Genomic DNA, 15082 nt, shown 5'->3' with positions numbered 1-15082 from the left:
TACCCCTCTCACTTGGATTCCAAACTGTGTTCGAAAAGATCTTGAAACATGACCCGACAAAAACGTGAAAGACCCATTAAACTGGACATTCCAAACTGGGGAGTTACTTAGACCAATAAGTCTAAGTAACACCATCTACAAGGTAATCTCAAAAATACTCGCAAATAGATTAAAGCCTATTCTTAACAAAATTATTTCTCCCAACCAATCTGCCTTTCTCCCGGGTAGACAAATCACAGATAATATTATAATCGCACATGAGCCCATCCATTCTATAAAAACTTTAAAAGCGACAAAAGGGTACTTAGCACTTAAATTTAAAAATATTTCTAAAGCATTTTGATAGAGTGGAGTGGAATTTAATGAAAGGGCCCTCCTTAGCTTTGAATTTGATGAAAAGTGGATAGATCTCATATTACAATGAATTTCCACTACTTCCTTCTCAATCCTCCTCAATGGATCCCCTGGATCAAAGTTCAAAACCTCGCGAGGATTAAGACAAGGGGACCTCCTTTCCCCATATGTCTTTCTGATATGCATGGAAATCCTATCCAGGCTTCTAGAAAATGCGACAATGGAGAAGAAAATCTCAGGACTCCGAATCAATAAAAACGCTCCAAATATTTCCCATCTATTTTTCGCAGACGACTGTTTCCTCTTCACAAAAGCTGATCTGGGAGAAGCAAAAAATCTCCTAGACGTTTTATCCCTATTCGGGAATATAACGGGACAAATGATAAACCTACAAAAATCCAGTGTCTACTTCAGCCCAAAAATACATCCTAAACATGGAAAAATTATAGTCAGAATTCTTAAAGTTCCTCTGATGACCAAAAATGATAGATATCTCGGCACTCCTCTATTCTTTGATAAAAATAGGAAAGCGAACTTCGAACCACTCCTATAAAAGTATTACTCCACTTTACAAGGCTGGAAATCCAAACTTCTATCTCAAGCGGGGAGGACAGTTCTGATAAAATCAATTCTTCAAGCTTTCCCAACGTACCAAATGCAAGTGCTTGCCCTACCCGAAAGAAACCTTGAATCAATTAGATCGTTTACAAAGAAACTTCTGGTGGAATAAAGAAGGGCAAAAAAGACAAGGGAGTTTCATCAGAGCTTGGAAATACATATGCAAGCCTATTTCTCAAGGTGGTTTAGGTATTAAAAATCCTCATCAGTTTAATATAGACGTTCTCACTAAACTAGCCAGCATATTAATTTTAGAGAAATACCAACTATGGGCAAAAATTCTTAAGGCAAAATATTTTCCAAGTTATTATCCTCGGAAGCTTCTAAAGTTTCTAAATTATCTTGGATTTGGACAAGCATCCGAAAAGTTCTAGATTTAATCAAAGGAAATTTTGTCTGGCAAGTCAAAAATGGAAATTCGGTTAAAATATGGGAAGACAGATGGATTCCAAATTCAGAAATAATACCGCAACCACAAGAAATGCAAGACACGGCTCCAAAAAAAGTTCAAGAGCTAATAACTGTAGAGAATAAATGGGATCAAGGAAAACTAGACATTTTCTTTAGTCCGGAGGTTAGAAAGAAAATTAAAGCGATTACCCCAAAAAAAAGAAGAAGAAGAAGAAGAATAATAAGAAGAAGAAAAAATCCAATGGTTACACCACCACTCAGGACCCTTCTCGGCAAAAAACATCTATAATTTCTTAGCAAATCAAAATCAAGAAGATGATAATTCCTTATTGGATTTCCTATGGAAGAGTATACGGAAAATTCAAGCAATACCAAAAATTAAACTTTTTGTGTGGAAACTAGCTGGGAAAGCTTTGCCTACATCTTCGAGACTAGGGGCGCATAACCCGGAAATTGACCCAATCTGCCATCTATGTAATTCGCGAGCGCAGGAAACAGAGAATCATATATTTGGATCTTGCCCTTTCGCAAAAGCTATTTGGTTCAGTTTCTCGTTAGGAAATTTAGCTTCTTCGGCTAATACGGATCCGATTACAACTTGGGTTAAAAGGTGGCTTTTAAACCCAGATCAGGATAATTTGGTAGGAAAAATCTCAACCATATTATGGTTCGTATGGAAATACAGATGCTTGGTGGTTTTTGAAAACTTAACCCCAAATCCAATGCAACTAATTGATCAGATCAACAGATTTTTGCAATCCATCCCTCAAAAGAACACAAAGGAACTGGATAATAATCAGTCAATGAAGATCAACACCAAATGGTTGGATATAAACAAAGACTGGATAATATTTATTGATTCTTCTTTCAAGGAAGAAGACCTTTCAATGGGATACGCACACATTGTTTATTCAGTACACCACCAGACTTTTATGCACATTTCAGCAGGCTCGGGAACAGCTACTTCGGCCTTTCATGCGGAAGCGAAATCTTTACAAAAAGCAGTTACATGGCTAAGGGACAACGTTTTGTCTAGCGTTTCAATAGTAACTGATTGTAAAGCCTTGGCAGACAACATCAACAAGGAAAACACAAATCCTTCGTGGACAGACGAAAACACAGTTCAAGAAGCCAAGAAAATCTTAAAAGATCTTCCTCAAGCTCTGGTAAAATTTACAATGAGAAAATATAATTCAGCAGCGGACCAAATCGCCAAGGAAGTAAGAATAAAGAATCTTCATCACATGTCTACGAAATTACAACAAAAAGTCGAGCATTCTAGCATTATTTCTAATGTTTTTAATAGAATCGAAATTGTAAATTTTATATACTAACTTTGCTAGTTAATATATTCTTCTTTCCATCAAAAAAAAAAAACTTAGAATAGCACCATAAAACTTGTTCTAATGGTATTTTACTTCGTATTTTAATATTCATCCTCTGCCTTGGGCAACTTAAAAGATATACAAATCCAAAAACCTCATGGATCATCCACTCACCTCTAAAAAATAAAAATAATAAAAAAAGATAGTAATCTTACAAACTAAGAGCAGCTATGACAAGATTTGCGCAAATGTAACTCAAAAATAGCCGATCATAATCGGTCTGCCGGCCGTGAAATGAAGCACTTCATAAGCAAAGAGCGTCCCAAGGCATACCACATTGACCGAAGTCACTAAAACCCTCACAAGCGCGTATTGCGCACCACCCAGGGCAAGCGTTCACAAAAATGAACTTCTGCTGCTGAAGCTCTCTCTCTTTCAGTAATTTCTCTCTAAAATCCCATTTCTCACTCATCATCATCACCTCAGTTGTTGATTAAAAAGCGGTGAAAAAAATGAGTCTGTTGAGTAAAATAATCAGATCCAATGGAATTTTATTGCATAATCTCAAACCTAATCAAGGAGGAGGAGGATCTCAATTTCTTCGTCAATCAACAACGCATCACTTCTCAACTCAATCCGAACAACAACAACAACAGAGATTCAATCAGGACAGGGCTGTTGACGCCATTCTCCGCCAACCACCTAGAGAAGGTAACGTTTCAAAACCTAAGATTATAAAGGTTAGGGCAACGATTTTGATTTTGGTACAGCTTTGCTAATTAACATGATGATTATTGTTTGATTTGGTATTATTTAGGTAGTGTTTATGCGAAATTGTACGGGATTGGGATGTTTTCTACGAAGAATGATGTGATTAGTTTATTGGAAAGCTGTAATTTGAGTAGCGAAGATATCAAAGTCCAATACAATGGCCTATTTCTTCCAGTTAGCATGTATGTCCCACTGTCTTTTACTCCGTTTGAATTTTCTGCAAAATGTCTAGATGTTTTTCGTATTAGTGATGTAGCTGATCATACTCTTTATCTTTACAATTTGTATGTAGGGTATTGCAATTTCCATCACATAGTGCATATGAGAATGCTGTAAGGATAATGAACAGGAAAGGTCGGTACTACTACTACAAGATGGAAAAGGTGGGGTTCCTTTTTGTTTTCATCAGGATCGTTACTTGAAAACTGACTGAAATATGTTTCTTCCAATTTGGGTGAGTTGTATGACTGATAAGATGAATTTGTTTGTGTTAGGTTGCCCCTGACCACTGGGGTTTTGATTCTTATGACGGTAAAGTTGTAAGTACAATTTCTGAACCATGATGTGTGTACACTTGCACTCCTGGATTTGTCTTATGGCTGCTTGTACTCTTAATTAGGGTGGAGTAATCTTGGCAATAGTTTGTTCTATCACTTCTATGTTGTTCGATTGACCCAAATGCATAAACCAGGGGAGGGTAACAACAAATGTTTTGGTCCATCGGACAATAATTAGAAGAGCTGTAGATGTTATCAGAAACTAATTTCACCTAGTAATTCACAAATAGATTTTAATCTTATTTCTTTGCATCGCTATTATTTACTTTTGTCGTCTTGTGATCTTGTAGGGTAGTCCATTTTTTCATGACTGAAGTGAAATTCTTAGACAGACCCCAAATTGGATTGTTTAGATATTAGTTAATAGTCTCTCCACAATGTCGTTTCGCATTATAATGTTTTGTAAATATGGAAAGATAAGAGTGAATGCCTGTTTTCAACTTATCTTCGTTATGTAAGCTGAAGCTTAATCCAGTGTATGCATCTTATGTCAGGTGTTAATACAAGGAGTCCCTCGCAATGCCATCTCAGAGGACATAGAGCGCATGTTGTCTGGTTGTGATTTCAACTCATCCAGCTTGCGGTTCATCTGGAGGTTAAGGATTTGTAATTTTTATTTTTCTGACTGTATAAAAGTATTAAGTCTGTATAGCTCAAATGACACATCTCTTGATAATCTTTTGAAATTTTGTGCAGGCAAAATTTCTCAGACTCCATGAAGTTCGCTATGGTGCAATTCCCTTCAAAGGTTGATGCAATGAATGCTGTCCTTGAGAAGAACGGAAGTTTCTGTCTGAATACTCAGATCTCGATGCGAGTTCTTCATTAAATAGAATCGTTCTTTCTTTTGTTCATTACAAGTTAGCATTGATGCAGTAGGATTGACAGTATAGATTTCAGTTTGTAGCTAACATTCAGCTGGGAAGAGAACTCCTAGTAGTGATGACTGGTGACCTAAATGAGGCTGAATTATACTGAAATTCTTGACAGTGGCTCTTTTTTATTTCTCGTGATGAATTAAATGAGCTTCTAATGTTTGCAACTTTCAAATATCATGAACATCAGCACTTTAGTGCCAGTTTCAGGTAGAATAGTATTTGCAGTTGCTTATATTTTGTGTAGTATCAATTCCCATAACACCTTGATTTTCTCACCTATTTAATTTGAGATGTTCAGCAAAGCTAAGGACTTAGGTTGCACAATTCGTTTTTTTAAGAATATACAGGAATCTAGTGTTATTTTGCTAGAAATTTTATCGGGGAAATTATTGTTGAAATGGGGTTCGTCGGTGCAGGATTCACAAGTAAGTACAGTATCATATATATCACATAGCCACATAAAGCACAATACAATATTAGATATACTAAATAGAAGATAAGAAACTCTAAACATGAACAAACTTAGCGTGCACTAGCTAACATTGCCTGTGATCATTTTTCATAACGAAACCCGTTCTTTTTTGAGTCATCTGCAGACCAAATGAAGATACCGTGAAGTTTTCCTCGACTTCTGAGCTTACTGCAAGCAGTAAAAAAGCCATTTTCTGGAGATAAACCACCTGAACTGTCGGTGCCGAAGCTAGGTAAGATCTTACCCCCATTGTAGTTTGAGGTTTGAGTTTGGAAGTAGTCCAAAAACTGAGACACGCTTGTTCCTTGATCATAAGCATAGAATTGGAAGTTCACATAGTCTATTAGATGACCATATTTACTCCACAGAGCTTGATAATGGCTCTGAACTTGATCATCATCAAAAGGAGCTATGGAAGCAAAAGAGATGATCCCGTTTCCTTTTAGGGTAGTCAAAAGCTGTCCAATACACTCTGCAAATGTATCAGGATCAGAACTAAAGTGTTCATAATCAATATCGATTCCATCAAGGTGATACTTATTAATGATACCAGTGAGTGAAGAAACAGCATTTTGAACCCATGATTCAACTGAGGAAGGGTTGAAAAGTGCAGAACTGTCACCGACACTATCCCCTCCTAAACTCACTGCTACTTTGACATTTGAATGTTTCTTCTTGATGGAAGAGACTTGAGAGGGACTGAGATTGTCAGAGTCCCAGAAAACATTAAAGTTCCCATTGGTAGGGGAAGCAGAAGATGAAGTGGTGTAGTCAATGGCAAAAGAAAGGATGAAATGGAATTCAACATTAGGGTTAACTGGTACATCTGTGAACTTGACATTATTAAACTCTGCTCCAATATACTCTCTGAAAACTTCATTCGGTGCTGCTTGTGCCGAAAACAAAGGATTAAGAAAAGCCTGAAGAACAAGCAAGGAGACAGAGTTTTAAGGAATCCATTGATGAAAAGAAGGGAAAATTTGTAAGTCTGAACTCTGAAGGCTGTGAATGGAGAAATGGTTATAAGGTATTTGACTTATTTATACTGCTCAGATTTGTATTAACCCTTATATAAACAATTGGTAAGTGGAGTGGTTGTGTCATGTGTGCCGTTTCAGTAGAGCTATGTTAGGGTCAATGTCAGAACCTTTTACTTTAAAGTGTTGCATTAGATTGGCTTAATCAGTACACAAAGTTGTTTTAGACCGTCAGATGGATGAGTTTCCCGTAGAGTAGAGTAGAAATAGAGTTACCTAATTTTCCATAGTCTCCTATTTTGTTTTATTTTCAAGTGTTAATGTTTTCAAGCCAGTAATAGTAGACTTGTAAACTGTCTCCACTAGTCCATTGTGTGGTAGAAAATGATGGTGGACTGTCTAGATTGAAAAGAAAAAAAGTGTATCCACATCTTTTATTGAAATTTCAAATTGCTTTGCTTAATCATATGGTTCAAAATTGACAGTACAAATTCAATGATAATTTTTTTGGGACAAAGTGTTTGATTTTTCCGACCTGACATCGGTGACCGGAATCGTTATTGGGCCACTGAATATCACATGCGGGACCTGCCTTTCCCAAAATATAGGAGGAGGTTATATAGTTGGCCTAAACTTTTGATTTCTACTTCTAGCAGGATTCAGAAAAAACTCTAACGTGTGATTCCCTAAAGAATTAGCCTACTGCTATAAATACAAACGTATCGCCTTGTTCTGCCTTCACATCAACTGCAAACAAGAAGGTAAACATCTCTGAATTTAAGCCTAGTATTCTAGAAAATTCACATGCATTATTATTCTTCTTAAAAAAATCCATCGAAATTCATAATAATACACCGTTATTACTACTGCCTCTCATGGCGAAGAAAAACCAAGTCAGAGCTGCAAAGAAAGATGCAGATGATCAAGAATCTCACTCCCCACTCCAAGCAATCCTCTTAGCGAATACTACTTTCGATGAAAATAACTTTCAGCCAATCACAAAGGAACGCCCAAAAGTACTTCTACCTTTAGTTAATACTCCAATGATTGATCACTCATTAGCCTGGCTTAAATCTGCTGGTGTTGAACAAGTATTCATAGTTGTCTGTGATAATGGTGCTCATTCTGAGCAAATCATTGATTACTTGGCTCATTCTGGATGGTCATCTCTGCACAATCCTAAATTCACTGTTAAGACTATTGCACCTCGAGGTTCTGTCAGTGCTGGTGATGCTCTCAGGTTTATTTATGAACTTGACGTGATACGGGGAGATTTCATTCTCCCAAGTGGTGATGGAGATTTCATTCTCCTAAGTGGTGATACTGTAACAAACATGCCGTCTCTTGAAAAAGTTCTACAAGAACACAAACAGAGAAAGGAAGGAGATAATAACGCTATAATGACTATGCTGGTGATTAACAAGTCAAAACACAAAACTACACTACCTGGTAATGGCAACTGCAAGATGAAACTTAGCTTATATAAAGACAACTCTCTTTATTGATGTTTAGAAAATCTCTCAAAACTAAACACAAGCTCTAATCTTGTTCTTATGATCAACCACAACTTTGGTGATCATATATATATAGAACTATGAATTCCTTTTCCTAGTCCTATTATCTTATTACATGTTTTTCCTTTTCTTAGAACTAGATGACTTCTAATTCCCTTAGGATTACATCAATATCCTAATCTTGTCCCTTTACTACATGTATTTCCTATTCTTAGAGCTAGTTGGAACCTAATTCCCTTTAGGAATACATGTTAGGCTTTCCTTATTCTAACCAAACATGTTAGAGACTATCTTAGCCTCAATGTTGAAGTTAATCCAACATTCTCCCCGTTAAGCTTCAACCTTACCTGTGACATATCTTGTACTCCAATCAGTTGTCTCATTTCTTCAAACTTGATCCGAGCTAATGCCTTTATCAATATATCTGCTTTCTGCTCAGTTCCTGGTATGTGTTCAACGTTGATAATCTCCTTCTCGATACATTCCCTTATAAAATGATATCTCTTGTGAATGTGTTTACTCTTACCATGAAACACTGGATTTTTAGTGAGTGCAATTGCAGAATTATTATCAATCTTGATGAGAACTTTTTCAGGTTCTCTTCCTTTGATTTCACCCAACAGTTCTTGAAGCCATATTGGTTGTTTGGCTGCTTCTATTATTAAGAGACGAATTGTCTCTAGTCTAGCAACTGGTGCGAAAACTTCATCAAAGTCTATGCCTGATTCTTGAAAGTATCCCTTAGCTACAAGTCTTGCCTTATATTTGTTAATAGTTCCATCAGCATTTCTTTTAACCTTGAAGATCCACTTGAGGCCAATCACTTTTACCCCACCTAGCTTATAAACTAGAAACCAAGTCTTGTTTCTGTTGATTGAAATAATCTCTTCTCTACATGCTTGTGTCCATTTAGTCGAGACCTTTGCTTCTTGAAAATTCCTTCGTTCATTATTAACAGAAAGTAGCATAATCTCACATTCTTCTGCAGCTTTAAGAACATAATCCTCCAGATACTGTGGTTTTTGTATCTGTCTTGTTGATTTTCGCAGTGGAATGGGTTGAGTTATTTCATCGATCTCCTCTTCTTCTTCTTCTTCTTCTTCTACTTCTTCGTTATTCTCAGTGTTTTCATTATTCTCTTCTTCTTCTTGATTAACATCATTGTTTCCATTAGTATTGATGATTATGGGTCCTTCGCCTTCATCAATTACTTGACCCCATCTCATGTGAAACATTCCTGGATCCCTACTTGGTCCATCATTAGTTTCTTTCCAGTTCCAGTTTGCTTTTTCATCGAATACCACATCTCGACTCACTATTACTCTTTTCGTTGTTGGATTGAATAATCTGTAAGCTTTGGATCCAGGATCAATTCCTAGATGCAGAAGAGTCTGAGATCGATCATCCAGTTTCTTAAGAGTTGTAGAATCAACTTTTGTGTATGCTTTGCAACCAAACACTCTTAGATGATCTAGATTTGGTTTCTTCTTGTGTAAGATTTCATAGGGAGTCATATTATTAAGAGCTTTCGTAGGTATCCTGTTTATTAGATATGTGGAGTGTCGTACAGCTTCTCCCCATAGATAATTAGGTACCTGCATGGCTTTTAATGAACTTCTCGTCATCTCCACTAGAGTTCGGTTTCTTCTCTCCACCACTCCGTTTTGTTGTGGTGTAATAGGACCACATAAATCAGCATGAAGAATCTCTAATGGCTTTGAGGCTCTGAATGTTGTTGCTTTTGGAAAACCTTGACGCGTTTGTTTCCCAACTAAACATGATTCACAGATCCTTGATTCATCGTTTATCTGTGGTAGTCCTCGAACCATCTTGTTCTGAGACATTGCCTTTAAAGTTCTAAAGCTTATGTGTCCTAATCTTGCATGCCACTTCCATGTCTGATCTTCCAGTCTCATATTCAGACACAATGACCTTCCAATCATGAGACTTATCTTGTAGAGTCTATTCTGTGAGCGTGAGACTCTAACTAAAAGTATTCCACTTGGGTCATGAACTGTTAGATAATCTTGTCGCATTCTAACATTACATCCAACTTCTGTAGATTGTCCTAAACTTAGAATGTTGCTTTGTAAGTTTGGGATGAAGTTGATGTTTGTGACAAGCTTCTGTTCTCCGGTCTTGCTCTGAAATAGAATTGATCCTTTCCCTTCAATTTCTATAGAAGATCCATCCCCAAACTTCACTTGTCCTTTGATTTTCTCGTTGAGTTCAGAGAAATAATGTTTCTTACCAGTCATGTGGTTACTGGCTCCATCATCTAAATACCAGATTCCTTCTTCTCCATCCTTTGATTCGTAGTTCTTTGATATTAGTTTCCCTTCGTTTAAGAATACAACTTCGTGCATGAAAAGAGTTGTATCTGCTTCCCTTGTTTCATTCTTGTTTGCTTCTTCCATCTTTTGTATTCTTTCAGGGCATACAGAGGAGAAGTGTCCTGGTTTATCACATCTGTAACAAATAATGTTTGATCTATCCTTCTTTTCTTTCCCTTGGTTTTGATCATTCTGACTTGTTGTTCTATCTTGTGAGTTAAACCTTCCTCCCCTTCCTCGGCCTATGTTTACTCTACCACCTCTTCCACGACCTCTTCCTCTTGTCGCGGAGTTTTGTTGGTAAGAGTTTGTGTACAAGAGTTTTCCTTGAGTTTCTCCATTGTTTTCTTCATCAAGGATTCTCTCTTCATATGGTTTCAATCTTCTAATTATATATTCATAGCTAGTCTTCTTTAAATCTAAGACTTGTTTGAGAGAAGCTATGATATGAATATACTTGGATCTTGGTAAACTATTGAGAAACTTCTTTACCAGTTTATCTTCATCAATGGATTGTCCAAGTGACGCAGATTTTGAGGCTATCTCTGATAGCTTTCCTGCAAAGCTATCAATAGTATCAGTGTCTTTCATCTTCACTCTTTCAAATTCAGACATTAAGGTTTGCAGACGGGCTTCTTTAACTCGATCAACTCCGAGATTATGTGCCTTTATTGCATCCCAAATTTTCTTTGAAGTTTCCTGTTCACCAACTTGTAGAACAAGACATTATGGTATTGCTTGAAAGAGTAATCCAATGGCAACATTGTTTTTGTCTGGGTCCAATGTACCAGGGTCAATTGTTTCCCAAACTTTGTAGATTTTCATTAGTACCTTCATTCTCATGGCCCATACTGTGTAGTTTGTGGCGTTGAGGATTGGAACTTGTATTGATGGTGGTGTGAATTGTTTTGCACCCAAAATGGTGGTTTCGTTTTCCATGGCTCGGAAACAAGCTATGGTACCAATTAATGGCAACTGCAAGATGAAACTTAGCTTATATAAAGACAACTCTCTTTATTGATGTTTAAAAAATCTCTCAAAACTAAACACAAGCTCTAATCTTGCTCTTATGATCAACCACAACTTTGGTGATCATATATATATAGAACTATGAATTCCTTTTCATAGTCCTATTACCTTATTACATGTCTGTCCTTTTCTTAGAACTAGATGACTTCTATTTCCCTTAGGATTACATTAATTTCCTAATCTTGTCCCTTTACTACATGTATTTCCTATTCTTAGAGCTAGTTGGAACCTAATTCCCTTTAGGAATACATGCTAGGATTTCCTTATTCTAACCAAACATGTTAGAGACTATCTTAGCCTCAATGTTGAAGTTAATCCAACACCTGGTAACAACGATGATGATCAGTTGGTTATGGCTATTCATCCTAATACGAAAGAGCTTCTGTATTATGATGAGGATGCTGCGGATTCGAATGCAGCGATGGTTATTGCTCTTAGAAATAAAGGATTGGTCCTTGATAGTCCTGATGATGTTAAAGTGCACAATGATATAGAAGATTTTTATATCGATGTTTGCTCTCCAGAAGTGCTTAGCCTTTTCGCTGACAATTTTGATTATCAGCAACTGAGGCGTGATTTTGTTAAAGGATTGCTCGAAGATGATGTCATGATCTACAAGATATTTATTCATGAGATTCAATCAGATTATGATACTTTCAGAAGCTATGATAGCATTAGCAAGGACATAATGCAACAGTCGACATACCCATTGGTGCCAGACGTTCAGTTTTCTGGAAAACGCCCAATCAAGCTAGAAATTCAGGGAATTTCTAAAGGATCAAAACGAGATGGCGAAACTTCTGGCTCTGATAGCGAGGACGAGGAGGATTTTGACACAGAGGTGGAAGCAACTTTCTTAAGGTTAGTTCATGAAGGTGTGGACCAAAAGAATACAATCATAGAAGTGACTTCACTAAGGTTTGCGTTCAATATGGAAACATCGGATTGTGCTCGGGCACTATTTTGGTCAATGATGAAATTTGCATATGAAACCCCATATGGTACCGAAGCTGAACTGTATAGAAATGCTGTCAGCGTAATCACAACATGGGGGGATCTTTTGCGACATTACGTAACGTCCACAGATGAGCAGATTGAAATCATAGCGACTCTCGAAGAGATGTGCTCAGAATTTGCCAAAGATTTTGCTGCGATGTTTCATAAAATTTTGCATGTACTGTATGAGAAGGATATTGTTACCGAAGAGGCGATACTGTTGTGGGCATCAGAGAAACAAGAGGCTGATGCGTCTGATAGAATATTTGTTAACCAGTTACAAAGCCTAATTCAGTGGTTGAAAGAGGCAGAAGAAGAAGATTAAGATGATAATGATGGATTTTTTTTTGACTCAAAAAGGGCAAAAAAAAAAAAAAAGAAAAAAAAAACCCTAAGTTATTTAGTACATAGAACAGCCTCCTAATTATTCAAAACCATCTCTAAACTCACACCACTAAAACTTTTTGTTCCTGTGCACCGATTGTAGATTATCACCTTCACAATTTTTCATTCAGATACTTTCACTTTTCATTGAAACATCTTGAATTTCTCTCCAACCACATATACCACCAAACCACAGACGATATTAAATTCCAAATCTTCATCCTTATATTAGAACTTGAACCCTTTTTCCTGTTCTACTCCCAAATAGTTTGCCTAACCGATTCTTGAAAAACCCAATGTAAATTATAACACTTCATGAAGTAATAAAGCCAAACCTCTCTAGTGGTTTCACAGTGTAAGAAAATATGATGATTTGATCATCTGCCTTTTTTTACAAAAAGCAACCATTGACTATATGTATTCATAGTTCGGGCAGTAATATAACATAAATTCCGTACGAAAAAATTACCTTCTGGGGAATTTTTGGATTCCAAAGATTCTTATAGGGAAACAAAATCATACCATCATCCTCCAAAGCTCTATAACACTCCACTAACGGAAAAGGCTTCCTACGCTGCAACCAAACTCTTACATCACCACCACTTTTAGTGGTAAAAATTGATATTGGATCTAAAAGATGAGCCAGATGCTCAATTTCTCTGTCTTTCAGCTGCCTCCAAAATCTAATTAAGTTCCAACTAATCTCGTTGCTTATATCTGCACACTCTTGAATGGTTGCATCTTGCACTCTACTGACATTGTAAAGTGCAGTAAATAAAGCTTTCAAAAAATGTCCATTCACTGACAAGTCCTTCCAAAATAAAACCCTATCACCGGAATTCACTTGCAAAGTAGTATTCTGTTGCACTTCATTATTACACTTTAACACACCAGCCTATAGATTTTTTCCCACTGGTTTGTTAGAAGGATTAGGAAAAAAAGAATTTACATTTCCACCAAACTAAGAATGAATAATTTTTCTCCAACAAGCATGATGTTCATTACCGTATCTCCATATCCATTTGGTGTGCAACGGTTTATTCATAATATTAAGCTTCTTGATTCTGACTCCCCTTCCTTCCTTGGAGATGCTTATATTTTTCCTCGTCTTACCCATCCCTTCTTAGGTTTGTTATTGACCGATCCCCAAAGAAATATTATTCTCTCAAGATTCTTTTCCATTGATTTAGGCATCTAAAATAATGACATGTAACATATTGGAATGGAAGAAAGTACAGATTTTATTAGCATCAACCTACCACCCTTTGACAAGTATTTTCTCTATCAAGTACTGAGTTTCTTCTGAAATCTCTGAATAATCACCTCCAAAACACCCACTGCCTTTGATTTACTCCCCAAGGGTATGCCCAGATACTTTATAGGAAAGGAAGACAATGAACAACTAATTAAATTGAGTCTTGCCCTCAGCAACATTGATAACGTTTCCCACGCCCACTAAAGCACTCTTTCTGAAATTGACCTTAAGACTGGAAACCAACTCAAATGCAAGTAACAGATTTTTAAGATCAACTGCAAATTGCAGATGATTTAACTCGCAAGCTTAAACCTCGACATCATCTCCATTGCAGCTGAAAAGACGGGGGTACCCAAATACATCAAAATATTTCGTTTTGATCGCAACCTATTCAAGACCCACCGTGTATAAACCTATTTAAGCAACAATCACTAAAGGAATATTTCAATACGTGTTCACTTGAAACTGGGTTAGTCTAGACTGGTCTAACAATGTGAAAATATCAATGTCAAGTGCCTAAGACAATCAAGTCTTATCCAACATAAAAGGTTGGAAACAACAGTGATTGATAAACATACAACCTGTATTTTTTCAATTATATAAAATATAATATGGAAAAGAAATAACACAGACACCAGAAATTTTGTTAACGAGGAAACCGCAAATGCAGAAAAATCCTGGGACCTATTCCAGAATAAACACACACTGATTATAAGTTGTTACACCAATTTCCTACTACCTATTCATACTAGATGTAATACCTACTTCAGCTGTATTCAAGCACTTGTAGAACTCCTAACAGAATACCGAGTCTCTTTAGAAATTGTTCTCGTAAATCTTCTAGCAGAACACAGATTCTCTTTAGAAGTTATTCTTGAAATTCTTCTGGAAGAAAACAGTTCTCTTCAGAAGGACTCTCAAAAATCTTCTAGCAGAATGCTAGTTCTCTTTAAAAGAAGCAACAAGACCGTTGATACTTTTTGATGTTTTTCTTCCACAAAACACCAGTTTGATTTTACTTTAGATGTGAATTAAGGTTTTGCAAATCTTTTGTTTGTTTCGAAAAACTACCAGATAAAAGTAGAGATACCTAAACAAACTTGTAGATTAGGGTTTCAACATACAATCAGTATGCTTACACACAAGGAGTCCGTGAACCTGATTTCGGTAAGTGAACTTGGGCGATTCCAAAGATCAATTTCCAAGTT

The 15082-nt window shown here is 36.6% G+C and overlaps 3 protein-coding genes across 3 annotated transcripts; 2 read left to right on the top strand and 1 right to left on the bottom strand.

Annotated features, from left to right (window-relative positions):
* The first annotated feature begins 3050 nt into the window (after positions 1–3050).
* Positions 3051–5123, top strand: LOC113313454. The gene is made up of 6 exons (XM_026562221.1): positions 3051–3419; positions 3526–3661; positions 3772–3862; positions 3974–4018; positions 4531–4631; positions 4733–5123. The coding sequence occupies exons 1-6, from the start codon at positions 3221–3223 to the stop codon at positions 4863–4865; spliced, it is 705 nt and encodes a 234-aa protein (XP_026418006.1). The 5' UTR covers positions 3051–3220; the 3' UTR covers positions 4866–5123.
* Positions 5124–5332: 209 nt separating this feature from the next.
* Positions 5333–6333, bottom strand: LOC113311724 (chitinase 1-like; the record flags this gene model as incomplete). Its single annotated transcript, XM_026560526.1, has 2 exons — positions 5333–5858; positions 5937–6333. Coding segments are annotated over 2 exons (789 nt in total), but the record flags the coding sequence as incomplete, so codon positions are not given.
* A 905-nt stretch (positions 6334–7238) lies between these two features.
* On the top strand, positions 7239–12560 carry LOC113311723 (translation initiation factor eIF-2B subunit epsilon-like). The gene is made up of 2 exons (XM_026560525.1): positions 7239–7812; positions 11551–12560. The coding sequence occupies exons 1-2, from the start codon at positions 7239–7241 to the stop codon at positions 12558–12560; spliced, it is 1584 nt and encodes a 527-aa protein (XP_026416310.1).
* Positions 12561–15082: the final 2522 nt, after the last annotated feature.

Source organism: Papaver somniferum, chromosome 9, assembly GCF_003573695.1.
Source record: "Papaver somniferum cultivar HN1 chromosome 9, ASM357369v1, whole genome shotgun sequence".
NCBI lineage: Eukaryota > Viridiplantae > Streptophyta > Magnoliopsida > Ranunculales > Papaveraceae > Papaver > Papaver somniferum.
Note: the sequence above shows the minus strand (reverse complement) of the source record. Positions and strands in the feature narration are given on the sequence as shown.

What these genes read in the sequence shown, in the direction of transcription:
- LOC113313454 (XM_026562221.1), top strand. Translation starts at nt 3,221, where the DNA reads ATGAGTCTGTTGAGTAAAATAATCAGATCCAATGGAATTTTATTGCAT. An exon ending in CCGCCAACCACCTAGAGAAG is followed by an intron (nt 3,420 to 3,525) that starts GTAACGTTTCAA and finishes GGTATTATTTAG; the next exon opens with GTAGTGTTTATGCGAAATTG. An exon ending in AGCTTGCGGTTCATCTGGAG is followed by an intron (nt 4,632 to 4,732) that starts GTTAAGGATTTG and finishes AATTTTGTGCAG; the next exon opens with GCAAAATTTCTCAGACTCCA.
- LOC113311723 (XM_026560525.1), top strand. Translation starts at nt 7,239, where the DNA reads ATGGCGAAGAAAAACCAAGTCAGAGCTGCAAAGAAAGATGCAGATGAT. An exon ending in ACACAAAACTACACTACCTG is followed by an intron (nt 7,813 to 11,550) that starts GTAATGGCAACT and finishes TCAATGTTGAAG; the next exon opens with TTAATCCAACACCTGGTAAC.